This window comes from Botrytis fragariae (assembly GCF_013461495.1).
Source record: "Botrytis fragariae strain BVB16 chromosome Unknown tig00000001, whole genome shotgun sequence".
Lineage (NCBI taxonomy): Eukaryota > Fungi > Ascomycota > Leotiomycetes > Helotiales > Sclerotiniaceae > Botrytis > Botrytis fragariae.
Window position 1 is genome coordinate 1,210,626 of NW_023500987.1, and position 27,632 is coordinate 1,238,257.

General features: G+C 42.9%; 7 protein-coding genes across 7 annotated transcripts; 3 read left to right on the forward strand and 4 right to left on the reverse strand.

Moving 5' to 3' along the window:
* Window positions 1-1,132: 1,132 nt before the first annotated feature.
* Bfra_000370 (uncharacterized protein) lies at window positions 1,133-2,697 on the reverse strand (the record flags this gene model as incomplete). The annotated part of the gene is made up of 5 exons (XM_037330817.1): window positions 1,133-1,552; window positions 1,607-2,020; window positions 2,088-2,257; window positions 2,317-2,485; window positions 2,584-2,697. The coding sequence occupies 5 exons, from the start codon at window positions 2,695-2,697 to the stop codon at window positions 1,133-1,135; spliced, it is 1,287 nt and encodes a 428-aa protein (XP_037197150.1).
* Window positions 2,698-7,046: 4,349 nt separating this feature from the next.
* Window positions 7,047-8,225, forward strand: Bfra_000371 (uncharacterized protein; the record flags this gene model as incomplete). The annotated part of the gene is made up of 1 exon (XM_037330818.1): window positions 7,047-8,225. The coding sequence occupies one exon, from the start codon at window positions 7,047-7,049 to the stop codon at window positions 8,223-8,225; it is 1,179 nt and encodes a 392-aa protein (XP_037197151.1).
* A 1,664-nt stretch (window positions 8,226-9,889) lies between these two features.
* On the reverse strand, window positions 9,890-11,100 carry Bfra_000372 (putative mrna splicing factor rna helicase protein; the record flags this gene model as incomplete). Its single annotated transcript, XM_037330819.1, has 2 exons — window positions 9,890-10,556; window positions 10,625-11,100. The coding sequence occupies 2 exons, from the start codon at window positions 11,098-11,100 to the stop codon at window positions 9,890-9,892; spliced, it is 1,143 nt and encodes a 380-aa protein (XP_037197152.1).
* A 525-nt stretch (window positions 11,101-11,625) lies between these two features.
* Window positions 11,626-12,736, forward strand: Bfra_000373 (putative aldolase citrate lyase family protein; the record flags this gene model as incomplete). Its single annotated transcript, XM_037330820.1, has 3 exons — window positions 11,626-11,674; window positions 11,739-11,898; window positions 11,977-12,736. The coding sequence occupies 3 exons, from the start codon at window positions 11,626-11,628 to the stop codon at window positions 12,734-12,736; spliced, it is 969 nt and encodes a 322-aa protein (XP_037197153.1).
* Window positions 12,737-13,047: 311 nt separating this feature from the next.
* Window positions 13,048-14,860, reverse strand: Bfra_000374 (putative amidase family protein; the record flags this gene model as incomplete). Its single annotated transcript, XM_037330821.1, is given in 8 exon segments — window positions 13,048-13,289; window positions 13,303-13,422; window positions 13,474-13,784; window positions 13,816-13,973; window positions 14,032-14,148; window positions 14,181-14,246; window positions 14,300-14,401; window positions 14,449-14,860. 8 exon segments carry the CDS (start codon window positions 14,851-14,853, stop codon window positions 13,048-13,050), a joined length of 1,521 nt encoding a protein of 506 aa, XP_037197154.1. The 5' UTR covers window positions 14,854-14,860.
* Window positions 14,861-16,206: 1,346 nt separating this feature from the next.
* Bfra_000375 (uncharacterized protein) lies at window positions 16,207-17,985 on the reverse strand (the record flags this gene model as incomplete). The annotated part of the gene is made up of 3 exons (XM_037330822.1): window positions 16,207-16,863; window positions 16,946-17,544; window positions 17,604-17,985. 3 exons carry the CDS (start codon window positions 17,983-17,985, stop codon window positions 16,207-16,209), a joined length of 1,638 nt encoding a protein of 545 aa, XP_037197155.1.
* A 6,538-nt stretch (window positions 17,986-24,523) lies between these two features.
* Window positions 24,524-25,901, forward strand: Bfra_000376 (putative endopolygalacturonase 5 protein; the record flags this gene model as incomplete). The annotated part of the gene is made up of 5 exons (XM_037330823.1): window positions 24,524-24,775; window positions 24,833-25,258; window positions 25,312-25,441; window positions 25,495-25,736; window positions 25,809-25,901. 5 exons carry the CDS (start codon window positions 24,524-24,526, stop codon window positions 25,899-25,901), a joined length of 1,143 nt encoding a protein of 380 aa, XP_037197156.1.
* Window positions 25,902-27,632: the final 1,731 nt, after the last annotated feature.

Consider the following 27,632-nt stretch of genomic DNA (forward strand, 5'->3'; position numbering starts at 1 on the left):
GAAAAAAGGTTGGCTTTACAGGAATGAAGAAAGTAATGAAAGAAAACAATCTCGGAAAGAAAACATGGGGAAAATCATTTCGTATAAATAATCTTCAAGTAATCCCTCCCTCGTCTCTCAAAAGTTTTGCGCCGTTATTGAAAATGGTCCTACTAAAACCCCCCCAAACTCACATCAGATCAGGTCAGAACCGAGCAAATAGGTCAGCTATCTTCAGGCCTTATCCACCTCCCCTACATAGACGCGGGAATGCCTCACGTCAGCTACCAATCACGATCCCTATCACCATCTCAGATAATTGTCCCGTGCATCATCGTCGTACAGGTTTTCCAATTTTGTCAACTTCAATTGGTCAATCATCCAGTTCAGCTGTTTGTCTTGAACAGCCTTGTCGGAGACAATCACCAAATGTAGACACCATTTCTACACCATTTCTTCAACAATACCGCTGAGCCTCAGCTCATGCTCAGTTTTCAATATTTGGGGTCCTAATCAGGCTTTTTCATGGCTTGGAGTTATAATCGTAAAGTAACCTCCAATGCCAATCTTTACGTGTTTTGCGCTGAACGATCGATTATTTCACCCGTAACAATAATTTACTAGTCTCATTAAAAGATTCCGAAACTTGCTGAGAAGACAGTAGCTGACATGAGCCACCACTATCGTACGAAACTTACCAATTGTGTAAATTGGTGATAGCCAACGGTGATTGAAACTTCCCCATAAACTTCGGGTTTATGAAGATGAAGAAAAAGACTGTTGATAGAAATCATTCAGTAGCTCGGTCAAGACTCACCGATTGTGTGAATGGTCGAAGCGATGGGTGCCAAATTCCCAATAGCTTTCCAAGATATTGAATGAGAAAATCTTTCTTTGGATACGACTATAAACATCAGCCCAACAAATGCATGCCTCAAAATCAAACATGTCTGTACGAAATGCCAAAAGACAACTTCGTAATGCGACCTATACCCAAAATGATAATAAGAGTGGTCTTGTAACCCTCGATACCCTGGGAATAATCAAAACGCCTATACCCTCTTCCAAAAATCTCAATCCAGTCTATGATGACCCGTAATGACCAACTCCTTTCTTACCAATTTGTTTAGACCCAATGTTTCCATCAAATGACTTAACGAATATCCAATTGAAAAGGTTTAAATCGTCCTCCAATGGTAGCGCATCTTGGACATTTTCTACGTGCTCCCTGCTCCGCCATGAGAACCTCGACACACGGCTGGCATATACCACATATGCATTCTGTACATGCGTAAGATTCTTTCAGGAAAGAAACGTTTTGACAAGCAGCACAGTAGATTTGTATATTTATTGCAGAGAAGCTTGGCGATGAATCCGAGAGCCCCTGTGATCCAATATTGAAATGATCACCACTTCCACCACTTTCTACTGATGGAAAAGGTTCTGGAGCTTCAGCCTGATAAGATGGTGGAGTGAGTGCTTGTTGTAGTGGCGAAGCCTGATATCCTTGAAACTGTGATGCGGAAAATGGAGGCATTGAAGCACGATTCACTGAAACTGGGGATGGGGGAATCTGCATTTTCATTAGTATGCAAGTAAGGCCTTTTTATTTGCACGTGGGACAAACCGGTGTTCTATCATCATCTACATCTTCTGTAGCTGATGTTGCAGCATCAATCAAATCTTCCCATCGTTTGCCATAAAATGAAGGTTCGGCAGATTGAGCTTTACGATCATGACTTAAGCGTCGCAGGTGAGTATGCTCCCCACGAGATTTTTGCCTCCTGTGTTGTGGCTCTCGAGCACGCTTTGACACTGATTGTTTTCGAGGACGACCTGTGCTTGGATTTCTTTGAAGTGGAGGAAGAGTAGACGAACGTCCCGGGGGTGATAGTATAGAAGGAAGAAGATCTCTGCGACGGTGAACATTGTAATGTGAAAATGGATCGCTAGTGGGTTCGAGTTTGTTGGAATGAATTGGAGGAAGCTCTATAGAAGCTCGCATTGCTTGTTTATGAGCTTCGTGATCTGACATCCAATCCTAAATGCAACCAATTAATATTTTGCATCCTTTGTATTTGCAAAGTCAAGCTAGAAAATGAACCTACCACTTCGGATTCCCATTCATTATCCAATTTGTGATTGTGTAGCTGTGCTAAAGTTGCTGCAGCGCTAGCGGCTGGAAGCATTGAACTATCGTCCACGATTCTGGGAGTATTCGGGGTACTCGAATGATTCGAATGTTCGCCATAATAATTCTGTCTGTCGTGTGTGAAACCTGTGTACCGCATATCAGTCAAGATGCAACCAATGATTGACAATCAATTTTCTACAGACTGTTTGAAGTTGGAGCCGAGTTGGCAGTTGGTGGTTGTGGTTGCGGTCGCTCAGAGGGCGGGGTATTGATCATGAGTTGAAAGCTTTCTTCGGTCGCAGGAAGCTTTGAGATGTAATGTTCTGGATGAGCTCTTCTGATGTGCTCTTGCATGGATCGATATCGTTTTTCCTGTCCATCTCACTCGCTTGTTACCACGGATTGAACCGTACAAAAGGAAAATAAGTTCCAAAGGGGTACAGCAGATACAGCAGAGTAGAGGCACTCACGCCGAGGCAACGTTTGCGACAACTGGAGCCATCTTGATTTCTCAATGGACAAACAACTTCATTATTCGCATCTGATACGGAAAAGGACGATGTCAACGAAGAACGAGGAGGCATCGTCAATGTAGACTCGATCATTACCAGATCAAAATCGATAATGGGTGGTAATGGTTAATGGGTAGGTAGGAAGATAGGTAGATAAGATAGGTAGATAGGTACAGTATCGTCGCACTGTTGTTTCGTATCTGGAGGGGAGGGGGAAAGCGGGAATCTCTAAAAATGTATAATCTTGATAGCAAAGCTTTGCATAATTATTTAATAAGAAATAATATGTGAGGTTTAATTTCTTTTTTCTTCTTCTTCTTCTTCTTCTTATGGTTCTTAATGTGATTCTTTCCAGGGAACAAAGATGCAAGAAAGATTGAAGCTCAAAGCTATGTTTTTGCAAATGATTTCTTACAATTGATGTTTGAGAAAGAATGCGAGAGTGAGTGTGAGAGTGAGTAGTATGTAAGTAGTGGTAATCGTAGTAATAGTGGTAGTGTGAGTGTGGCACTGGAGGAATCTTTTGAGTGAGGGGTCTTTTTTTCCTTGGGTGGATTCGAAGGAAGGAAGGAAGGGCAGCAGTTGGAACTCAAAACGTAGAACTTAGAAGGAAGCTCTTTGCTCTTTGCTCTTTGCTCTTTTCTACTAGTGGGGGTCAGAGTCCAGAAAAGAGCTTCGGATAAGAGCTTTTTTCCTCTTTTTTTTTTCTTTCCATCTTTTCTATCCATGCTTGTACATACTGGGTATCTTTGGAAGTTTAGATGTCTTTACTCGATACTCAAGAGCCAATGAAAGGGGATACATCTGGAGCTTGGGAGCAACATCAGTGGAGAGCTTCTAAGGTCTAACATGGAGAACTAGGTAGGCTCGAGGTAGGTACCTTTCGATTGCTATGAACCGAGCTTACTGTGCTTGACTCCTTGTCTCCAGTGTTCCCGTTCAAGCAAACCCTTTAGTATTCGGTCTCATTTGAGTGTTTGAGTACGACCGTACTTGCTCTAGCTACCTAGTATACACACCTTACCACCTTGATTGAAAGAGCCAGAGCCAGAGCCAGAGCCATCGAACAAAACATCCAAGTAAATATGGCAAACAATACACACATACAAACAAGCTCTCTCATTCATCAATCCCACCAAACCTCCCACGTTAATTTAGTCATGGTCTCAAAGTGAAATAATATCTCATGCCACCCACTCCACTACTCTCTGTGTGTACGATATCAGCGGCAAAAGCAGGCAAATGGCCAAATATCGGACCTGGAAAAGCTACCCTTTCCATAGCTAGTCAGGTCACATACCTCATACATCCGCAAGTGCCTCGTGAGTCGTTGGGCACGATATTCATGCGACCAATGCCATCCATCGAATGCTAATAATTTTACTATCGGTGGAGAGGAGCTTGCCAAAATAAGTACCGCATCTCGCCTTTATCCAATCAGACTCGCGTGGCATACTCGTGGATGGAGCATTTCTGGTCTCTCCAAACCAATCCCTAGGAAGCAATTGACAAGTAAGAAGTCGAGGATCCAAAGTGACAAAGTTACATGATCTGCTGATCTGCCGAAAAAAAGATTTGGGTGGATTAGTCCTTCCGAATGGAGAGGTGGGAAGGGCAAGCAAGCAGCATCACGAAAATGGAATCCCAATTGGAGGAATGGAAATGGATAAGAGCTCTTGGATTTTTGGATTTTCTTTTATCTTTTATCTTTTATCTCTTATCAATTGTTGCATTGTCCTATACCCTTTTGGAAGCTATCCAAGCAACACTCGGAAGCTGGAGAACCCTGAGTACAGTACATAGCATAGCATACCTACCTAAGCTTACCGAATCTTGACTCGAATGTGCATTGAGCATGCGAGTACAACCCTAACCAGCTTAATCTGCTTAATCTGCTTTACAAGCTCCTTTCTAGAAAGACAATTCGCCAAAGGTAGCACGAAGGGAATTGAAAATGATTGATTCCACTCTAATGGATGCTTTGATGAATCATTCACATGTGAAGAATGTGTAGCTGCTTGCATATCTTTGTAACGAAGTATTTGCATTTGTAGTGTTATGGCAGTCTTATTGTATTGATTGGTCGCCGGTTACTTTGAAGGGATCATTAATTTAAAGGCCTAAGACTTGGTGCAAAGGAGATTTCTGCCAATACTTTTCAAACATTAACCAACTCCGTTTTGATGAATCAGGAGGAGATTCATGAGTCAATTGTGAAGCTAGGTTTTAACAATGCGAGGAGAATAATAAGGAGGAGAGTCGGTTAAAGAAAGTTAAGCTACTCCAAATTTGAATGTACGAGTTTTTAGCTCTTGTGCAGCTTGATACTCAAGTAGTTCGATTCAACAGTTCACTTGCAAACTGGATCCATGAATCGTCGAAACCGTTGCATTGATTTTTCATCCTGCTAGTAAAGTTGGGGTAAAGTTCGAGAAGGTCTATTCGAAGCTTTCTTAACGGCCAGTCCGAGAAGGTCTGTTCGAGACTTCGAGTTATATTGTGAACGGTAAGTTGTGAATCCGAGATGAAGGATCATTGGGATATCCTTGATGTTTTTTCATCGTCGTGTTATAGTGTTCAAAGAGTGTGTCGCATATCGTACTTAAAGAGTATTAGGGATGTCTATAGCGAATTGATGAGGTGGTAAAAGGTTAGATAGTAGATACCCTGAAAAGTATATTCAAGCAAAGATCGATTCAACTTGGAGAACGATAGCTCTTCTGTTAATGAAGGAGAAACACACATTTATAGGAAATAAGACGAGGGATGCCTAGTGCTAACGACAACTTCGGTCCTTCACCTCTTCTGAATATTTACCGTTCAATTTCTTTATATGATAACAGTAGTAAATGACGCTCCGCTGGCCCCCTGGGAGCCACTGCCGTGGAGGCCGACTAATTAGCTACAAAATATTCCACAGTAAAAATCTTCGAGCGCAGCGAGCTGTGGGGGTTTGGGGGCTTGCCCCCATGGTGAAGCCTATCAAATCTATAAATACCTATCATAATTGAACCACTTGCCGATTTGAACGAATGCCCTTCCACTCTCTAGAATTGAACTTTATCAAAGCTCTTTCTCGTACATGTACTCTCCCTCCATTCCGACCTTCATATTCCTTCGCATCATATGAGATCCGATATCGACATTCCGCCCTCACTTCTATTCATGAAGATTCGTAAATATGGTTTGTCGTGCTAAGTAGAAGAGAAATAGCACAAACACCAAAACGTTCCATCAAGATAATGCTAACTTAACACTCACTCGCGTTGATGATTTTCTTAATTATCCTGTCGATCAACTAAGTGAGGCTTGCAGTGTTTCTTTGCTGAGGCTATGACTTTCTAACCTGTTGAGACTTGATCTTCATAATGAAGCTGATACATTGTATATCTAGCAACAGCAGCTGGAGAGTCTAGATCGATATCGAAAAGTTTGTATGAAATGCTCGTTGGAAATCGGTACCTACTTCATACATATACATACACATATACATATGCTAGTCTCCTAGTACTGTATGCGTGTACGTATTCACGAAAACATTCAAACTTCAAAGCTCGCGTATCGTTCCTTCAATCGATCTTTCATCTCTTTCCCCACCAATCAAATCCACTAAACGGCAATCCAATTATTGAAACAAGGAAAGAGGAACCACTTTTCACCACAACAGCTGAAAGCTTCTTCGTCAAATCCTGCTTAAAAAATGATCGACGTCCCCAAAGCAGGTTTGTCATTAGCCATTTGGAGAGATGAAGGTGCTTATATTTCAAATGGGTTAATTATAACCGTACGGTGCTTCCGTAGAATGATCCACTTTCGAGATGTTGACTGATATCGAAGCTCGACGAAATGGTATAGATGTATGAAGTATGAGGTTTTGTTAAAGGTTTGCAAGACAATGATATATCATATACACAGTATGTTTTCGCAAAGAGTAGCTCAGTTATGATAATCGATTCAGAAAACTCTCCTCTCGAGAATAAGGGTATTGTTCGGTCAAAATGATAGGCATTCAATAGATCCAAGTACAATCATTTCTCTATCGGGTAACCTTTCCATTTTCATCCAACAAACGGGGATTTTGATGAGTTACTAGGCAGTGTGCCGCTTGGAATCTTTGCGTCCATGAACAACTTCCACATCATCCCGCATTGGATCTTCTTCCATATCCTTTCAAATATGACATCCAGTGCCCGTGTTTCGACGAGTATGTGGAATCACTTATCCAAATCAACTTGATTCATTGATTCACGACTCTGCTTCCATGTCAGAAAAATCTTTGCTACCCATCTACTCCTACAATCCGAGTCAATCTACATCTCCTTGCCGTCCTCCTTTCTCCTTTTGGCCTCACCCTCACTTTTACTTTTTGGATACTATGAGTTTTACAGATTTTCTCGATCTTCTCATAGCTCGATTTGAAGATGTCCTTGACGGTTAAGCATCTAAACAATGATGCATCATTCCTCCTGACCTTCTCGCCCATCTCCCCCTTTCCACCATCTCCAGGCGGACCTGGACGACATGAAAGCTCCTTTACTATCCTCCTCGATCCATGGATATCTGGTCCTTCTAAAATCTTCCACCACAAATTCTCAATATCTCATCTCAATTCACCCTCATGCATATCTTCTCTCACCGAACTCCCCGAACCAGATCTGGTAATAATAAGTCAAGATAAAACCGACCATTGTCACGAAGAAACTCTCAAACAGCTCTCTCCAGATGGAAGCAAGACATTGATCCTTGCAGAACCCGGGGCCGCAAAGACGATAAAACGGTGGAAATATTTCTCTCCCTCGAAAGTCGTCCCTCTTAAACGCTGGGAAGATGCTCGTCAGCGTCGCCCTGACAGTATCCTTCGATTTCCCGTACCTCCCCAATCTCAAAATGGGATCGCAGGCGAAGTGACTATTGCTTTTCTCCCTCAAAAGAACGATCTTACAGGGCTGCATAATGCAATCGGGATAACATATCGTCCACCTACCCTCTCAACATCCTTCTCCAATCCAGATGAAAACGCGTACGCTACTCCACCCTCCTCACCCAACTCCATCGCCTCTACCCTCCCCAGCCCTACCGAGCGCGCTCTCTCTGTCATCTTCTCTCCGCACGGCTGTACATACAACACCCTCGCTCCCTACGCATCCTCGCATCTCGTCTCGGAAGCGGCTCTCCCTCTAACCTCTCTCCTCCACCCCTTCGATCGTATCTCAAACCCTTGGTACCTGGGTGGAAACATCATATCTGGTTTCCCCGGCGGAGTATCGATTGCGCAAAATCTCTGCGCCAAAACGTGGATTTCCGCCCACGATGGCGATAAGACGAGCACGGGGATGGCAACGTGGAGTCTGAGGAGCGAGAAGTGGGAGAAGGAAGATGTGGAGAGTGTGGTGTCGCCAAAGAGTGAGAAGTTTAATGAGAAGAAGGGGATGGGCACAGAGGTTTTGGTGTTGGGAAGTGGAGAGGCCGTGAGGTTGGTGCACGGAGGCGATGTTTTCGGGATGGGAGTGAGGATTGAGAGGTTGGATGGGGAGGGTGATGGTAACTGTGATGAGAGAATAGAGGAAATCACAGCAAAAGATATTGAGGAAGTGTGCTGATGAGATTTGGGTTGCAATTAATCACGGCGAGATGGATATATTAATGAATATCTCGGTTAAGGGAATTGGCGTGGACATTTGGATATGTATGGAATTGCAGCCGGGAAATATATTCATGAATGGGCTATCAACAGTAACTCCCATAGTCAGACTATCGCTATGAGGTATTAGGACACACGGCGTTTCATCTCCTGACGCATACATTTTTGTATTTAACTATAGTTTCTTTTATACCATTGTTTGAGTTGGGTTAGTTTGGTCGGCATAACATAGTAGCTGGCTGGTATATAGGTATTGAATACCCAGGAATAAAATAAACGAGTAACATATACTCGTGTCATATCATGTCATGTTATGTCATCCTATGTTTTTGAGTTGGAACCAATTGTATGGGAATGATGTGGTATAAGTAGCAAAGACACTAACTAGGTACCTATAGCATACCCATCTGTCGCATTTGATTAGATCAGATTACATTAGATCCTATACTTATTATTCCTTCTTAGGGCTTCTCTTTCTCCTTGTCTTTGATTCGTGATTTTTGTAACATACATACATACATACATACATACACACATACATACACACACCTACTAAACAAACAAGCACCCACTCATCTATTTACCCACCCACCTATACCAAACTCCTCCTCCTCCTCTTCCTTCTCTACAAAAAGATCACCCACCTAAGACCCCAAGACCTCTCTCTAGAATCTAATATCTAATATCTAATATCTACACAACTCTAGTATCTACACAACTCCAAGTACCCAAGTACCTAGATAGATAGCTCAATAGACATCACCACGCCATCATACTACTGGGAAAAAGCTATATCATGCAGTAATCGAATGCTTGAGAGATTGAGCAATGGAGCAGTGAAGTGATGGAATGACGATGGAGTGATGATATATAGATACTATATATACTACATGCCATGTATACTCATCTCCGACTGCACAATCGAGATTTCCTCTTTGTGTAGATGTATATGTATGTACATGTATACATGAAGATAAAATCATAATATCCATTTCCATCCAGTAGGATTGAATTTTGCAAGAAGTGATTGATTGTTTGTTTTGTCGACTACGAACCTTCGATACCTAGAATGAACAAGTACCTACCTAGGTGATATTTTGATGTATCTCTATATCTACACCTTCCCTCCTTTCCCGCCCCTTAAATACGCGATGCGATTGTGATTGCGATTGTGATTGTATTATTTGAGTCGGTTGATTAGGTACCTAGCTAGCTACATTTGAGAACCTAGAAAATGGGATGGAAAAGTGCTGTAAGGAATGACTTAATTGAGTATGAGATTTAATGGTTGACGGTAGGAAATACATTTGTGTGAATTTGAATATCGCGAGGGGTTTTTGCATCTGGATAATTGTTCAGGAAGGGAAAGGTGATGAAAATGATTATTCTTTGTACTTATAAACTCAGGCGACTGGAGAGTATAAAATTACAAACAGAGATAGGAATACCAAGCAAGCTAATCCGAAAGATGGATGCACTTGCAAATTCGTGACTTTTACGGGAATGCACACCAAGTTATTCTCCTTTTCCATCTTTCTTTTCGCACCCTGCGAAGCAATGGCTGTAACCCACTGATAAGCTCTTCCCATCCATTTCTAAGTCGATATATCCCCTCATCTATCTTTACCTCTTTACCGCCTTCCCTTTCAACATCGATTCCCTCATCGCAGCTCTAGCACTCCTACTTCCACCCAACTTCGGCCCTTTCATATACAATTCTTCCTCCGTCTTATCCTGAGCTCCTTTCTTCTTATCCTTTGCCGCTTTTTCAGACATCTGTTGTTGTCTCTGCAAAGATGCATGAGAACTAGCTTCTTCCCAATCCTTGCGGAATGATTCTGCGACCATTTCATCATTGGCCAGCCCTGCCGTGTGATTCGTTTCCTTACTCGAGGGTACAGGCTCGTAAATATCGAGACGATTCTCATGAAGAATAGCATCCACGAGGGCATCGCGTTGAATATCATCGCTTCCTCTTCTTTTGCGACCACGCCAGGGTTTACCATCGCGGCCAAGGCGCGGCTTGGGGAGAGGTTGTGTAGATTCTTCGAGTTCGATGTTTTCACCTGCTGCTTTTCTGCGAGCTAGTTCTGTTCGATATGCATTTCTTGCTCTTGATTCTTCTCCCAGATCGATTTCGAGAATTTGACCCATGGTAGTAGGTGCTCTTTGAGATTCTTTAGATTGGGCTGTAGAAGTCTCCTTCTTTGGAGTTCCTGCTTGAGGATTTGTGAATGGAGAATCAACGGATTGAGATGTATGTCTGAGTTTCGACTCTATATATGCCATCCTATACTATTAGTCACCGCACTTACACCCAAGCAGTTCTCTCTCGGGAAGAATACGAAAAGTACTTACATATGTTTATCGACACCACTCCCCACTACTCCCATCTGTGGCGCAAATCGTCGCATTGAAAGTCCACCTTCAGGTTGTGTTTCCTCTGCATCCTTATCTTCATATTTCACCAGCGCATCTCCATTTTCCTCATCGTCATTTCCATCTCGAATTTTAGATTCGGCTTTGAACTCCACCCCTCCAATTTTCTTTCGCTGTTTTCGCAGACGTAGAATTTCTGATATACTTAGGGGCGTTTCTTCCATTCCACCTTCTTCATCTCCCTCCTCTTTTTTGATAGGAATGGAATTCGAAGCAATGAGTTCATCTAAACTTTGTTCTGTGGGTATAGCTGCTGCTGTTGGCGCGGGCGCGTTTGTGGAGATTTCGGGGTTTATCTCGTTGTTATCATCTTGATTTCGCTGTCTATAAATCTTGCGCTTTTTAGAAGGTCGAAATAATGGTATCGGGTCTGGGTTTGGAATTGGAGTTGTCATGATTGGTGTTTGGGCAGTTGATGAGCCCAGCGATTTGGTGTATTCAATATTGTATTTGTAGTTGAGCAACTTGTACGTGGAAGAAGACGAAGCTCGGATTGAGATGGATAAGATATTGATTGTCTTAGCGTCTACTGATAGGCTTTAGCTACATGGTGCTAAGGGTCCCTGTGCATTGGCAGATCACATCCGAGCCTCAGCTGAATGCTATACTGTCTCTAATTCTTCACTAAGGTACAATTAACTGTGCTTGCCTCAATTCCTCCAAAATATTTTACCTCTTGGTATTGTGTCTTTCCAAAGTAAAATAAATAGAAAAACGAATATATATACCGCACAGTACTTAAGTATATAGTGCATTTCTGTTAATGGCCAGGTGAGCAAGCCTAGCGAGTTGTATATTGTGGGGTAAGCTCCCGAAGCGCAACATCAATTGAAATTCCATCAGCACTTCAAAATCTTTGAAATTTTGAAGCCCCTCAACTTATTTCAACCTTCAATTGATCCTTGTACTTCGAAATAGCAATGTCGCGAAACGCAGCAGCTTCTGTCCTCCGAAGGGCTCTCCTCTATGGTATGCTATCCATCTGAAGACCATATATGGAAGCTCCCTCATGGGTAGCTAACCTACGAACAAGTGCCATCATCTTCACCCAAGTTTTTAGAGAAATCCCGAGGACTAAAGGTTGATACTGTTGCGTATGATCTGGAGGATTCGGTGACATTGGGGAATAAGGAGATGGCAAGGAAAAATATTGTGGGTTTTCTAAAGGGCGAAAGACCGAAAGATGTAGGAGAGTATGTATTTTGTGTCTGATAAGTCTTTTTGTCCTCCAGAAGGTGAAAATATATTTGCTGATTCCACTATCACCATAGACTAGCTGTACGAATAAACTCCGTGTCATCAGGCCTCGCTCTACAAGATCTCACTCAAGTCCTCAAGAGTCAACACCTTGACACTCTCGTAGTACCCAAAGTAAACTCGGCTTCCGATCTCCACTTCATAAATGATATTCTTCGTCATACCCTTCCCTCTCGACATCCATCTACTCCATCGTCTTCTTCCAACCCAATCAAAATACTCGCTCTCATAGAATCCGCACAATCTCTTATAAACCTCTCTTCAATCTGTCAAGCATCTCCCTACTTACATGGCCTAATATTCGCCGCTGAGGATTTCTCTTTGGATTTAAGCATTACACGAACACCTAGTCTTGACGAATTCCTATATGCGAGAAGTCACATAGCAACTTGTGCACGAGCATTTGATATCCCATCGACCATTGATTTAGTGTGTACATCATATAGGGGAAGTGAGGGACTAGCTCGTTTGGAAGAAGAATCTCTTCAGGGAAAGGGTTTAGGGTTCAATGGAAAACAATGTATACATCCTTCCCAAGTGGATATTGTTCAGAAAGCATTTGCACCTGGAGAGAAAGAAGTCGAGTGGAGTGTACGAGTAGTCATCGCAGATGAAAAGGCGGAGAAGAAGGGGAAAGGAGCGTGGACATTGGACAACAAGATGATTGATGCCCCAGTTACAGGAAAGGCAAGAGAGGTGGTTAAGAGGGCAGCATTATGCGGCTTTGATGTTGAGGCTATGAGAGAAAAGTGGAAGGGCCAGGAGCCGGAATGATAGGACAAGCAGTTCAAAATCTGTGTCTGCCATTGGCTGATGACTTTTCATTCAAATCTTTCCAGCCAAAGACGTTCATTCTCTACTTTCTCAAATCTCTAAATGTACTTTATTATACAGAAAGGTATTCTTTAGAAGTAGATGGCTAAACTCGTCCCCACCCAACCTACATCATCAACACCAAACCTATCCTCTCCTAGCAACCACAACTTTCGGTGGTTGTCTCTCGGCGAATTCATTTCCTGGCTCAGTAGCTAAACCAAGATGTTAGAGTACTTAGGAGAATTCTAATTCATTAGTTGGGGAGGGGGTCAACGCGATGGCGTGAATTTATCCCATGCAGTCATGAATTGCAATATTTTGTGCTCTTTATTAGCCAGAACAACAACAGCAAGTCTAACTGGACGTTCATTTGACTGAGAGTAGCCCAAGGGAACAGTGCCTACTGGATAGCCTGCTGCGGCGGCAATGGTAGGTATGCGACCATCCATGGGTCCAACAATTACATCAAGACCAAATTGATGTATTGTTTTATAAATTCCATTCGTCTTGGCTGCCTCACTTACCCGCAGGCAGAGCAACCTTTGCGTTTAGCTTGTTGAATTTTACGATGTCTGCAATGCTTTTCATTGAACTTCTAGGAAAGTTTTTCAAGAACTTCTCCCATGCTTCCGCATAATCATGGTCTGTATGAGATCAAAATATGGTTATTGACACGCAAAAAGGCTATTACTTACTCCATAATTGATCGAGAGCATCATCACCATCGATTTGAAGCTCATCCACGGAAGTCAGAGGAATATTTTCGTGAAATGTCGCTCCGTGTTCAATGAGCTTCTTCTTGGTATCCATGTAAGCTTCGCGTTGTTGGGTAATGAGCACAGGATCTGGGGTGCAAATGAATTCGGAGAACCCCCAGAGTGTATTATCCACAAAGCCAACAGTTTGACCTTTCCAACTTGTGTTCAAAGTTGGAGCGATGTTTGTGCCAAGGATGACATCTACCAGGTATGCTAAGTCTTGTGTCGACTTTGCCATACCACCGATACTGTCTGTTAAGGCAGACCAAGGGGCCGTACCTTCGGTCGATGCACGACCCACGGATTACCTTTATGCCGAATAGTGATGCACGGTTCGCAGGCTGCGTGATCGATTCGTCTGTCTCGGTTGCGATTGCCAGTGGTGCAAAGCCGGTTGCAACTTCAGAAGCACTTCCTGATGATGATCCTGCTGGAGCCTTCGGAGGACTTAGTTCATTCAATTCTTTGACTGTGAGATGTTTTGCTGACACTAACAGTCTGCTCGAGTAATTTTTCTCCCTTAAAGAGCCCCCCAACAATATACGGTGACTGTGTTTGTCCTACCGCTGACCATCCTGTTATTATCCCAAACCCTTTCCAGCCACTCATTTCCTATGATCGCAGTGACTAGTAGCTACACGAACAGGGCACGGCAAAGCGCCTATTGATAAGTTTGCCTTTCCTATAACGATCATACCCGCTTTCAAAAGCTAGACGACATTTTAGCATGTCGTTCAACGCTTGGAGCAAGGACTTCACCTACGTGATCCATGATAGGAGCATTATGCTGAGGAATAGAACCAACCAAAGCATATGAACCACAAGCAGTATCCATTCCCAGAGACACATCAGTACAAATGCTGTCCTAAGAATTGTTTAGGTGGATTCCTTCGCTATGGTTGGGCAGCTTACCTTCACGGTAACAGGAATGCCATGGAAGGGGCCTCTGGTATGCCAAGCAGCACGCTCATCATCAAGAGATTTGGCAATGTCAAGTAGAATTTTCTTGGGTGCTGTGCTTATCATTGCATTCAATTTCAGGCCTCGATGATTGTGTCTCTCAATTTGGCTCAGGTATAGATCCACAAGCTGGACCGAACTCACTTTACCACCCTGGAGTAGCTTCCTTAAGGCACCAGCTGTAGCGGTGAGTACATTAGGAATAGTTGTCGAGTCTGATTGTGCCGTGAAGCTTTCCATAGTGAGTGAATGAATTTTCACCCGTGGGTAAAGAGAAATGAAGGTAAAACAGATTTCTATGGAACTGTTTGCAATTACACTATTTCGAAGAATGTGGACTCTTGTAATGATGATCATTAAATGTCTGCTAAACCAGTCAGTATTGCGCAAAGAGTGCCCGCCATTATTGGAATGATAGAATGATAGAATGTGATGTATTGATCAAGGGTTAAGCTTTGCAAGGTGTTTCACGCGAGTCAGGCACGCCATCCGGCTCTGGTGAATGCAGAATGATGGAATCTATTTAGCGAGAGGCGCATCACACGTGTAATAAAACATGATATAGCATCATAGAACCTAGACTGCATTCGAAGAGACGACTCCCGAATCTCAACCACCATATAGCAGTTTCGAAGAGAATTTGTTCGCCAGGAACAAAGTTCAATTCTTCGATCCACGCTCAGAACGTCTATATTGTGCATCCGCTTCCCAAAAATCTTCATATGAAGATATCGACGCTCCGCGAGTCAAAAATATATTCTGCCAACAAGGGTTTCCCATTCTTGAGAAGAAGATCGCTGCGATCGCATGAATATATAGAAGCTGTGAATCCTAGTGATCTGAAAACTCTCTTGTATGATCCGAGAGATAGATATCTTGAGATACTATACTTTTTGGACGGTTTTTGCAGTGAGTGATTGGCCTCTAGATCTCTCTGGCTTTTGTTCGGATTCTTCTGGCGGGCGTGCAGATATGATGTATTTGACTTGATATCTATCTATCTATCTATGTGGAGAATAGTCTTGAAATTTTGGGGGAAGTAGGGGGTCTTTTTTGAAAGAATTTCTATTCGTTCTTGTATCCACTTGGTAATTTGTTCCTATGTATAGTATTCCCTTCTTAAGCTTTTTCTGCTCTATCTACATCGCCCCATTCAGTTTTGTAACGGCTTCCATTCCTTCTTTTCTCCTCTTCTCTCATTTCCCCTTTCTTTTCTCGGCCTCTCTGTCTACAGAAGGTTTGTCTGCCTGTTAGATGTACACGGAGCTATTACAGTATTCGTGAATCATGTCCGCTTGGGTATATTTTAGTTTCAATAACCTATGAGCAGATTGAAAAATGCCCTGGAGTGATTCAAGAAATGAAGTAACTGATTATAGAGTTTACCTTGAATGTTAAATGAAATCCATTCACATATATATACATATGTAGCAGTTATATAATAAAAATACTTATGCATTCCCCAATATACAAACAATGGATAAAACAAAAGTCCGATAAATAACGAAATATGTATATGGAATCGCACTACAAATAGTTATAAATATATGAATGAATAAGTGTATATAACAAGATATACCAGAATCGCGATACACAATATCGCAATTTCACACCCACTATATTAGCACGGTGTATATATAAATTACCAAACAGTAAAAGATCCGAAAACTCCAAAACTTCCAACTTCCCACTCCAGCAAGCCATCAATCTCTATCTCCCTCTTGCTTCTCTCGCCCTCCTCCTCTCCTCCTCCGCCTCCGCAATCGCCTCGTCAATCCTCCTCTCCTCTTCCTCCAACCTCGCTACCTCCTCAGCCGACATCCCCGGTTCGCTGAGGAAAGGCGCTTGTAACGCCCCTTTATACACTTTCGGCACGTCTAAATTCGTGCGACTTCCATTTCTATCCCCATTCATGCCTACCGCCCCACTACTTGCGCCTGCGCTTATATTATCCGTATACGGTTCCTGATCAAAGATACTCCTATCGCCAATACGTTCGCGACTATTTTCTCGACTGAGGCCTACGATCTTATTCGCCGCACTGCTGTTGACGGGGGATACGGGCCGTGAGATCCCGGATGCGATGCTCACGGCGCGACTTCCTATCGCTTCGCTTCGCAGCGTGTTGGCAGCCTGGCTGCGGCGCGGACTAATGGGTACAGGTGTGTTTGCTGTAAAGGCACTTCCGGGCGCGGGTAAATCTTGATGGAGATCATCGTCGTGATCGAATGTTCCGCCGAGGATTCCGGCACCCCGAGATGTGAGAGGGGTGTTTGTGTCGCTGCGATCGGTGAGAGCGAGTTTTTCGGCAATGAAGAGGGAGTTGGAGTCGTTGTTGTGTTTGAGGGAGGAGGAGAGGAGAAGATTCTCGGGGGTGCGGGAGGGTTCTTAGGGGGTTCTTGCGGCGGCGGCGGAGGAGAAGAAGGAGGGCTAGGAGGAGGAGGAAGACAAGAATTATGGCGCCGAGAGCAATGCCAATTTTGGCGCCTAGGGAGAGTCCGCTGGAATTCGAGGAGGTGGAGGTGGAGGTGGATGAGTCAGAGGTACCAGTTGCACTAGCCGAGCCGTCGACACCGGTTGGCGTTAATATAGGTGTCGTTACAGTCGAGGCATATGATGTTGAAATGGCTATATTGGGCGCAGTTGTTGACGCTGGGATCACTGATCCTCCTGAAGGCAAAAAGATTGTCGTGCTTGCCGTGACGGACAGCGGAGTCGCTGGAGCTGCATAGCTTGTGACGGCTTCCACAAACGAGCTCGCGAAAGCCGACAAAGATGATGATTCGGCTGCTACTAAATCTACCGTGTCTTCCCTTTTCTGATTAAGAAGCGAGGGGCTGCGTAATATCTGGAAGTATGGGCTGTAAGACTCGCAGAGGAAGCCCGCGACAGGGTCGTTACCATTGCTGAAACACAGAAAGAAAGCTGAGTTCGGCTTTGTAAAGGTAGAGAGGCCTGCACTAGTATTATAGAGATTGATATCTAAATTCGCCGTCCCTGATTTCTGGTCTTCGATTTGACAAGAGGGGTCAATGTTTGGACATTCGTCTGCAATTTTCATTAGACCTGCCTTAGAAGAGACGGATATTCTCTTGCCAATCACTTACATGTCAGGGGTACAACATAATATATGTTGGCCGATTCTGGTGCTTGGAAATTGGTAGTGTAACATAAAGCCAGAAATTTCGCATCTGGTGGTCCTTGAGATCCAACTTCGAAACGGGGCGTATAGGACTGATTCAAAGACACAGTACGATTCTCTTCAAAGGACGGCCACGTAGTAGAATAATACCATGGAGCCCCTTTAACTTCATCCCCAGCAGCTCGAGAAGTGTTAATTTGCGGCGACAATGACGAGCTCCTCTTGTCCCCATAACTGTCCTGCCCAATTTTCCTTCCATCCGTCTTCCCGTCGTGACCGCCAAACGCCATGTCCAGTAACCCGCACCAGACCACCAAGACCCTCCATCTCTGAATCGATATAATCATTTCCAGCTTTCTCACTTCCTATTATCCCATTCATATATCAACTCAACATTATCGCTTTCTATTCACTTAATAATCTTCCAATGTTCTACGAACACTTGTCGCATTTGTCGTTTTCAAATTCAAGTTCGAATCCAAATCCAATAAGTTCAAATAATGGTTTGCTCAAACAAATAACTAATCAAACATACATACGTACATGTACAGAATTACCAAAAGAAGAGAAGAAAAAGAAGAAGTGAAAAAATTCCTCGAGGAAGCCTATATGACCAGGGAAGATACCAACACATTAATCAACACCCCCCCCCCCCCTCCCCTACCCTTCCATACATACATAATCCATTGCACCAAAATCCTTCACTCTCAATCAATTAATCAATCATCGTTAGGATTTTTAGATATCCACGCTCACATACATGGCATGGAGGCGCAGCGCGGGTGGGTATGTAGAGTGAGATCAAAGTGAGAAGTGAGAATGGGATTTGGCGTGGATAGGTTAGGTCAGGATAGGTTAGGATAATTTCAACCCTGGAGCAACAGGATGCGCATGCACGTTTGCGGGCTATTTATTAGCGCCCTCACCATTGGTTCGGTTCGCCCGTGAAGGATGGGTAAGCTATGCGCCCGCTCCCTATTTCCCCCCTCGCTCCCGCCAATGATGGGGCTCCATCTGCTGATTGGTATGTGCAGGTGGCACGCAAACTGTTTGTATGTCACTGTAGGTATGAGGGCATGGAAAGTGTGTGTGAGATTTGGGGCTGAGAGGGAGGTGTACGCATGAGCAGATATGTATTTGGGGTGGGATGGGCAGATCTTTGTTCATCTTGCACTTTTATTTTAGACGCGGACCCGTCTTTTGACCGGGTTTGATATTTGATGGACCGATTTTGTGATGCGCGGAGGTGATGGTGATGGTGATTGTGATTCACAATCGATAAAGTTATTGATGATATGCTACGCGCCTATCCCATTTTCTCTCTACCTAATCGTTTCACGACATAATACGATGGAAACATGATGGAAACAAACGATGTGATATCACTATCCACAACCCATAAGCCTCTTCGTAATTCATTCGGTAACGGATGTGAAGATCTCACACTGATATTGAATTATTTACTCGTCATACTTACCACATCTAGGTATCGTTTTAAATTTGTGTCAGCAAACGGTTGCGGCCTTGAATGATTGACCGCTTGAGATGGGGAGGGAGAATATCGGAAATAGTTCTCACTCGAAATGATTGCAACCCAAGGAAATTCAATACTACTCCAGATAGTTCAAAGTAGCCTGGTAATGAAAACGATGATACTGTCGGATTACTAGATTGAAGAAAAGTAGATTGAGAAGTACCTTCCTTCGTTCCTTCCTTTTCTGATCGAGGTTAAGGTACAACCCTAAGGTAGTATGCCTAGGTATGGTCATTATAGATGTTTAAATATAATCATTTTATATAATACATATGCCATCCTACAACATCAAATTCGAACATCTTAAGATCAAATTGTACTCCATTATATAATCATACATCTCTCTAGGTAGGTAGCCAGGCCATTTTCATATTTACAAACTCATAAAATCAATTCCAATTCCAATTGATCATAGATAATTATGCAGCCTTTGAATTGGATGAAAGCAACGTATCAAAACAACTCTATCCTAACATCAACGACGAGTACATCCAATCAAAAGACTACATAATTATTTGTAACCAATTAGAATTGATTCCGTAAATCTACATTTATGAAAATAAACTGGTTCAAGAAATATATGATTACATAATGAATTATGATGTAGTTTCGTTTGCGTTTGCGAATTTACAATATCAACCCAATATCAAATAGGGTAAATGAATTTGAATAACTGATTAACACATATGGGATTACCATGGTAATAGAATACGACTATACATTACCTTAGGAATTGGATTCTTAGACAACACAGTCTCTATATTCTTGATCCCGAGTCTTCATCTAAACATCTTGTCTTTCATTCCGGGTTCACCGTTTGGGCCAACTGGATTGTGGAAAGGTGCGAATTCTAACTACCTATGCGAGGAATAACCGTGGGATCGATATCCATGAGTCTGTCTTCAGTATATTGGTCATCTTTACAAAGCTTGAAGAAATTCGATGCCGTGAGTCGTAATCACTCGCGTGTCTCTGAGTTCGGCTTAACCTGTTTTCCATTCTGTCTTCGCAGGTAACGTTGCGTACACTATCAGCAGAAAATCGGTTGCCAATAAAGATTGTCAAGATTCCACATGTTGCAAGCACACTGTAGAGAGATCGGAGTTGCAAAGTCACTGGTTCAGCTCAGGATGCGTGTTTGGTGGGTCGTAGTGTGCACTTCCATTAGCAAACTGGTTGCCGATGAAGCTTGTCGAAAGCAGCTTCACATCATGTCAGGGACTGTAATCTTAACGTCGTTTCGTAGACGGGAATTCACGAACACAACTCAAGATACCTACACCAAGAAGATTGAAAGCTTGTTGAAAGCTTGTTGAAAGCTTAATATCCTGTTGCCGATACCGAGAATTCGATTTCTTACAAGCAGCCGCCACTCATTATTGCCATCCAATATTTTGTATTACACAAAACATCCGGTGGCAAATGCCGTCAACACGTAGCCCAGACGATTACCTCTGCAAAACACAATCAATGACCCTGGGTGACAAAATGATGTAGAGGTTGTAAGTAGGTACTCATCGTTGAAAATTGAGCAGAGATATCCTGTTGAGTGATATCATTTGATATCTTCATAAAAAAATCAATCAAACTCGCGAGAAATAGACTTGTGTATCAAATGAGAATCTTACTCACGTGTTGTCCGATTGTATGAACTAAACAAACCGAAACTTTCAAGATTATCGTGAGAAGAAACCTCGGATAGAGCTAGCAGCGGCGAATCGGTGTGATAATAAAAAATTCCCAAAAGTACTTCCATAGCTCAGGGACTTCACCTGCCTAACAAGGCTATGAGAATAAAGTGAAGAGAGCAAGAAGAGAAGTGTGCAATGGAAGGTTGAATTATATTTGACATGGCGATGTCAAGAGTAGATAGATGTTGTTTTGAGTGAGCTACCTAGACATCTTGGAGCTGACGTAGGTTCAATAAGTGAATGTCTACATAATCTTGAGCATTTGAGAGAACGAGAATGTAGATTGAAGTAAAGGTGATTGATCATGATCCCTTCCTTTATTTTCTAACAGGCACTCATATCCAAGATTAAAAAACTAAAAAGCCTCATCAAAAAGTAACGAAGTTGAAAGTTTCTAACCACTCTTCAATTTACCAGTTTGAATTAGGTAAACAATGAAAGAGCCCTCCTACTACTATAATGTATTTCAATGTGCCCATTGTCAACCATCTTATCACATATCGAACTGATCATTTTCTTGGGTGGGTACTTCCCCCAAAACGATGTGACACTGAAGTTTGAATTCCCACAACAGCTTTAAAATATAAGAGACACAAATCTTCGTGGAAGAGATGGGATCCAAGCTAGAAAGAGTGACATAGAGATAGTCCAAAGCCGAGTATTGGGAGTCTTGTGGAGAGGTTCAGCGAGGAAGTTTGTGGTGGTAGAGGTGAAATGTTGTGAAGTGATGGATTCTTACAATTTATTGTGGGTGGTCAAACGAATGACCTCGAGTTCACGGATATGTCTGGTCCATCGTGCTCCAGCATTGTGGCATCTGCTAATATGTTGCTTCTGTCTTTTCAATCTCACGAGATAGTTAACGTTCACTATAAAAGAGCAATGACGCGCTGCAAAATGTGAACTTTGCACTCCTCAAATATTCATCATACAGTCTGTAAGAGAAAATGATATTGCGTGGGTACGATACCATTATTTGCAAAAATGCATTGAGAGTGTGTCTAGAGTTATGGGTACATTCCTGGCGGTGATGCCGTGTTCGTCTGTAGTACATAGGGGCAAGATTGATGAACTTGCATGGAGAACCTCGTGGAAACTTTGATAGACAACGCTATTTCGAGCAAAGTCGAGGAAGGCATTTGAGATTGTGCGATTATCTCACTTGAGATATTTGCAAAATCATGGACCATGGTTGAGAAGAACGATTGGTAGCGTGGGGGTACACAATATATGTAGATAAGTAGCACAACCCATACTGCGGCATGCGAATGTAGATCCTAATAATGACTCCCTATTGTAGATATCTATCGCTTCAGATTCTCGAAATACGGCAGCTGTGAAAGAAGTTCAGTCAAAGGACCTGATAACAATCCCTCGTCAAAACCGTGGGAGGTGCTTCTATTTTCAAAGCTTCTGGGGTCTTGAGGGGGTTGGATTGACAGTGGACACGCTGATTTGCCTTAGACACATTAGTCTATTGAGCTTCCCAATACAGAATTTGTTCAGTCTAGGTTCGGATTTTGTGCGTTTTGAGTATCTGATACGGAATCAATGTTGAAGGTGCGTCGGGTGGATCAACGTTTATCAGGAACCATGATTTCGCATTCGACGTCTTGCCGCGTTTGCTATCTGCAAGAGTGTCAAAATTCAAAACTCTATCTATTTTTATGATACATAATGATAGTGATGTTTGAATATTGGGAATGGACATCCGGCACCGAATTGCAAACGGAAGCCTACTTCCGTATCCGCTAGATAAGAATAAGGTCTTTTTTTGAGTGATAACATTGTGAATGCTATCATACGTGATTGAGATGACATTTGAAATGTAACGCGGAGATTTTGGCAAGCCCTCATCGGAGATTTTGATATCAGCCACGTGCATAAACTTGATTCATGTACTTTGTAAGAACACCACTGATGAAAAAGGATCATACTCTGTACTACTATGAGTGCAGTGATAACATGGGGTACATTAGCAGGTTGGTTTGTTGCTCGGATTTGATGCATACTAACGTAGTCAATTTTTGATATTATTCATTGACCTTCCGATCATTTCATGGCATCTATCTTCCGAACCTCATATGGATTTTCCCCAATGATTCCACGAGATTTCAAATACCATATCTTGTTGTCAATCAAAACAATCAATACAAAGTACAAATCTTCGAGGGAGGAAACCTATGTGTGGGGGTAGTTCGGAGATTACGAGGTACCAGGTACTTGCATATGTACGGAGTGCCGACTGGCAAACCCACATCTTAACAAATAGCGCAGCGTGATGTGGAGAAAAACCTTGGAATCCACGTTTGTAATACGGAGAAAGATTGAAGGTTAGAAAACTAAAATGCTCCGAAACTCGGGATGAACAGCTATTCGCTTATTCTCCGAAGATGTTACAAACAATCATATCAATTACTACCACCAGAAAAAACACCCGCTAAAGTCTACGCGTATAGTAATAGCAATGTCAAAACCTGTGAATTGTCATCTTCATTTTCATTCGCGGCCTTTTATTTCCTGCCGTCTAATTTCTTATTCTTCTAATCTTGAAACGAACCCATGGTGGTCCCGTGGTCCCGTGGTTTTCTGTTCAAAATTCAATCCGCATTGTTGGTTGGAGGAATCTGTTGGGCAACTCGAGGGCAGCTATCCAGATGTTTTGACTCCACCAATCGGTATATTGATTTGTTTTTGTGATCTACATTCTATCATCCTTTTTGGAATGCTCTTGGGCTCTGCATGGATTCTATTCAGATTCTGGTACCTGCTAGTGTTGAAACATCCATATGATTTTATCGCTTTTCCTCCTCACCGAGCTTGCGAGTGGGCAAAGTGACAACAAACTAAGCCCTAAGAATAGCACCACTACTACTGTATACAATACACGTCACATTTTCTTCCATTGCATCTTTCTAATATGCACAGGTTCCACAATAGCATCTGAAATAATCTTGGCTGCAAAGGTCTAAAGAAATTGGCATTGTGGGGAATCAAATATTAAGCTTCATGGATATTTTAGCCAAGAAATGAGGGGATGGGCTCTTACGCGTCCCACCGAATTCGGTAACAATAAAATCCGGGGAAATTTTAACTACCGGCCTCGAATGGACCAATCAACGATGTTCTCGCTGAGAGTGGCACAAGAAAGAGGGTCCAAAATTTATATTGTTAAAGTCTCCAGGAGTGCTCACGAGATTAGATCCGGAATAATTTCTTCCTTCTGCTAAGTTCATTCTTCCTAAACCTTTTCGCGCTTTCGGACCCACCACTTTCTTCAGTGGACCTTGATGGTCTGGTCAGCTGTGGATAACGCTCTCGATAAATCCTTCCTTGTTGTTCAAAGATTGGTCTAATTGACAACGAGAAAAGTGACAATGTTACCTTGAGCCAAACTACCTTCTATGGTAAATGCAAGTGTGTCAGTCTAAATCTTCCGTTCCCATGCATCAAACTGGGATTAGAAGTCAATATCACATTACAGATTCTTCCAGCACTAAGAGTGATGACTGGGGCCCAGGGGGTTTCAAGGTCAAGCTTTCTTCAAGTGGGCTCCCACAAGGTGCCAAGGAAGTGTATAAGAACGCCAAGTAGTCGCTTCCAAAGCCAAGAAGCCACACTGCTCATCAATACACTCTCATCTCTTGGCTCGTCTTGAAAATGGCTAAGCTTTCTGTCTGTCTCCTCTTGGGAGGATTTTCCGCTTTAGCTTCGGCTCTTCCCGCTGCAGCACCAGTTCCAACGGCTGCTCCAGATCTTGATAAGCGAGCAACTACCTGCACTTTCTCCGGCTCGGGAGGAGCTTCGTCGGCAAGCGTTTCCAAGACTTCTTGCTCAACCATCATTTTATCTGCACTTGCAGTCCCATCCGGCACGACACTGGATCTGACAGATCTTACTGAAGGAACTACAGTAAGCTTTTATTCAAAGAGCCCAAAGTTTGCACTATACTGACTCCCCGATCAATAGGTTATCTTTGAAGGCATTACCACCTTTGGCTATGAAGAATGGTCTGGTCCTTTGGTCTCTGTTTCGGGAACAGACATCACCGTTACTCAAACCACTGGTGCTTACCTCGATGGCGGCGGAGCCGCTTACTGGGATGGAGAAGGTTCCGACGGAGGAAAGACCAAACCCAAATTCTTTTACGCACACAACTTGATCTCCTCAAAGATTGAGAACATTTATATTTACAACCCACCCGTCCAAGTGATGAGTGTTAACGGAGCTAGCGATTTGACAATTTCCGGAGTTACCATTAATGCAGAGGATGGTGATACTGATGATCTTGGTGCTAACACTGATGGCTTTGATATTGGATCCAGCACGAGTGTCACCATCACCGGTGCTAATGTATATAATCAAGATGATTGTGTTGCTATCAACTCCGGAACTGTAAGTCAACACTCTGTTAATTTTTCAAGCAAGGACTAATTCTCTTCTCCCAGGGCATTACTTTCTCAGGAGGTGTTTGTTCCGGTGGCCATGGTCTCTCTATCGGATCTGTTGGCGGTAGAGATGATAACATTGTTGAGACTGTCTTGTTTGAAAGCTCCGAGATCAAGGATTCGCAAAATGGTATGTCATCCTCCATTGCGAGATTAATGACCACTTTTCTTAACACTCTCTAGGTATCCGTATCAAGACCATCTCTGGTGACACAGGAACCGTCTCCGGCATCACTTACTCAGGCATTACCCTTTCCGGCATCACCGACTACGGTATCACAGTCAATCAAGCTTATGATGGAACCTCCGGTGAGCCAACCAATGGCGTCACGATTTCCAAATTTATTCTCGAGAATATTAGTGGAACCGTTGAATCTACCGCCACCAACATTTTTATTGAGTGTGGAAGCGGTTCTTGCACCGATGTAAGTTATCTCCCTCCAAATAGACATACACGTGATGTGATAAATACAAGATCGAATCCTGACTTTGAATAGTGGACATGGACCGATGTTTCCGTAACGGGCGGCAAGACGTCATCCGACTGTCTCAACGTCCCAACAAGCGGCGGTGTCTCTTGTTCCTTGTAGACACTTTCAAGTAAGACTCGTGCACGTAATCTGAACATGACAATGTCACTCATTAGTGGAAAAGATGATCCATGATCACGTGTATCGAGGAGGAGGTTGACAAACTTGTTCTTTCCATTCTCACCGTCCCTTCGTACCTGTATATATTACCCTTCGTTAGTACATATTTTCGGAGCTTTCCGATCCATTGCAATGCTGAATAGTTGTTCCTTCTTGGCATGTGTTTGTATTCGGGTCCTGCTTCACGTGATAAAGATAAGCGTTTGCGTTTTGGTATCACATGTGTGTGTTACATTCTTCATTTGATCGATAGATGACCTAAACGGGATATATGTTTCATTGCCATGAGGCGTGTGAGTATCAGTTGAAAGCATCATTATGCAATTTGAGGATTATGCTCGTATTATGTTTGTGAAGTTCTATACCGGAATCTGATTTCCATTCGATGGATTGGATTAGATCTTTCGATCATGGGGCCAAGTAAGTCGAACCAAGTCCTTCCCGCCACTACGAATATACTTGTTGAATTTCTAGACTGTGATCAACGATAGATTCAGAACCTCGGTTTGGTAGGGCTGTGAAAGCTGGGAAGGATGGTTTATCCTGGGGAGAATCAATCATCATGATGTAATAGTGTCTTCCATTCATCAATGATGCGAACAGGGAAATATACAAGACATACAAGACATATCTAATAATACACCATTACATACAAACATCACTGTTACCTTGTTCCTCAACCATCTGGGCACGTTGTGTGTTCATTCTTCTCAAACTCTACCAATTAGCACAGGAGTATTGACAGCATGGAGGGTGTTAACCTATTAAGCGCTTAGGTGTATCTAAAAGATTATGCAGGCACATGAATCCGGACCCTCATGATTATGCAAAGCGATAAGAGTTCCAGAAGTTGGTGATGTTGTATTGCATGAGTTTATGGAGATAAGAGGTTGAACTCGAGCTCCCCCGCGCGCATAGCTTTTGACCAACTCAGCCAACAAGGTGTCATCCGGTTTCATCCCCTATTCTCGATAACAAGCAATCAAATGAGAGGAGAGGAGAGCAGAGAAGAGAGGAGACGGAGAGAGGAGAGGAGATGAGAAGGCTTAGTACTGTCTGTATTTTGCTAAGACCGAGTACATTTCCCCATTATTACTCCAGGTCCGGTGATGGCCGAGGGCAATCTAGGTCATACGCCATACACTCATCTACCTGGGGTCGATTGGATCAATGAGAAGGAAGAGATGGGATTGTGCCTTGTTTGAGTTGTTTGTTTGTTTGTTTATTATTGAACGTGGCTGGAGGCGGGAGTAATGCTGGCGGGTACATGATGTTCAGGCAAGTGAACGAGGTGGAAGCCATTGATAAGCAATGAAACATGTCCCATATATCTTACTTCCCTTCCTCTCTCTCCCTCCTTCTCCTTCATCCATCATTCAAAGAACTATCAAATATCAATAGCTATACAAATCCATTTACATTTTCAATCACAGTATCACCATTCAGATTTCCATTTACGACTTCTACCTAATCCATAATCAAGCCTTCGTACATATCCCTTCTTTATCTTTCTTATCCGGATATCAACATCGGATATCAGCCTCATCTGACTCACTCACCGAGCACATTCTCCTTTGATTCAAAGGACTAATCATCCAAGTTACAACATCACATACAGCCTTGCTGCTATTCACCACTTAATTGTGTTTTGATTGCAGTTTCTGATCTTGG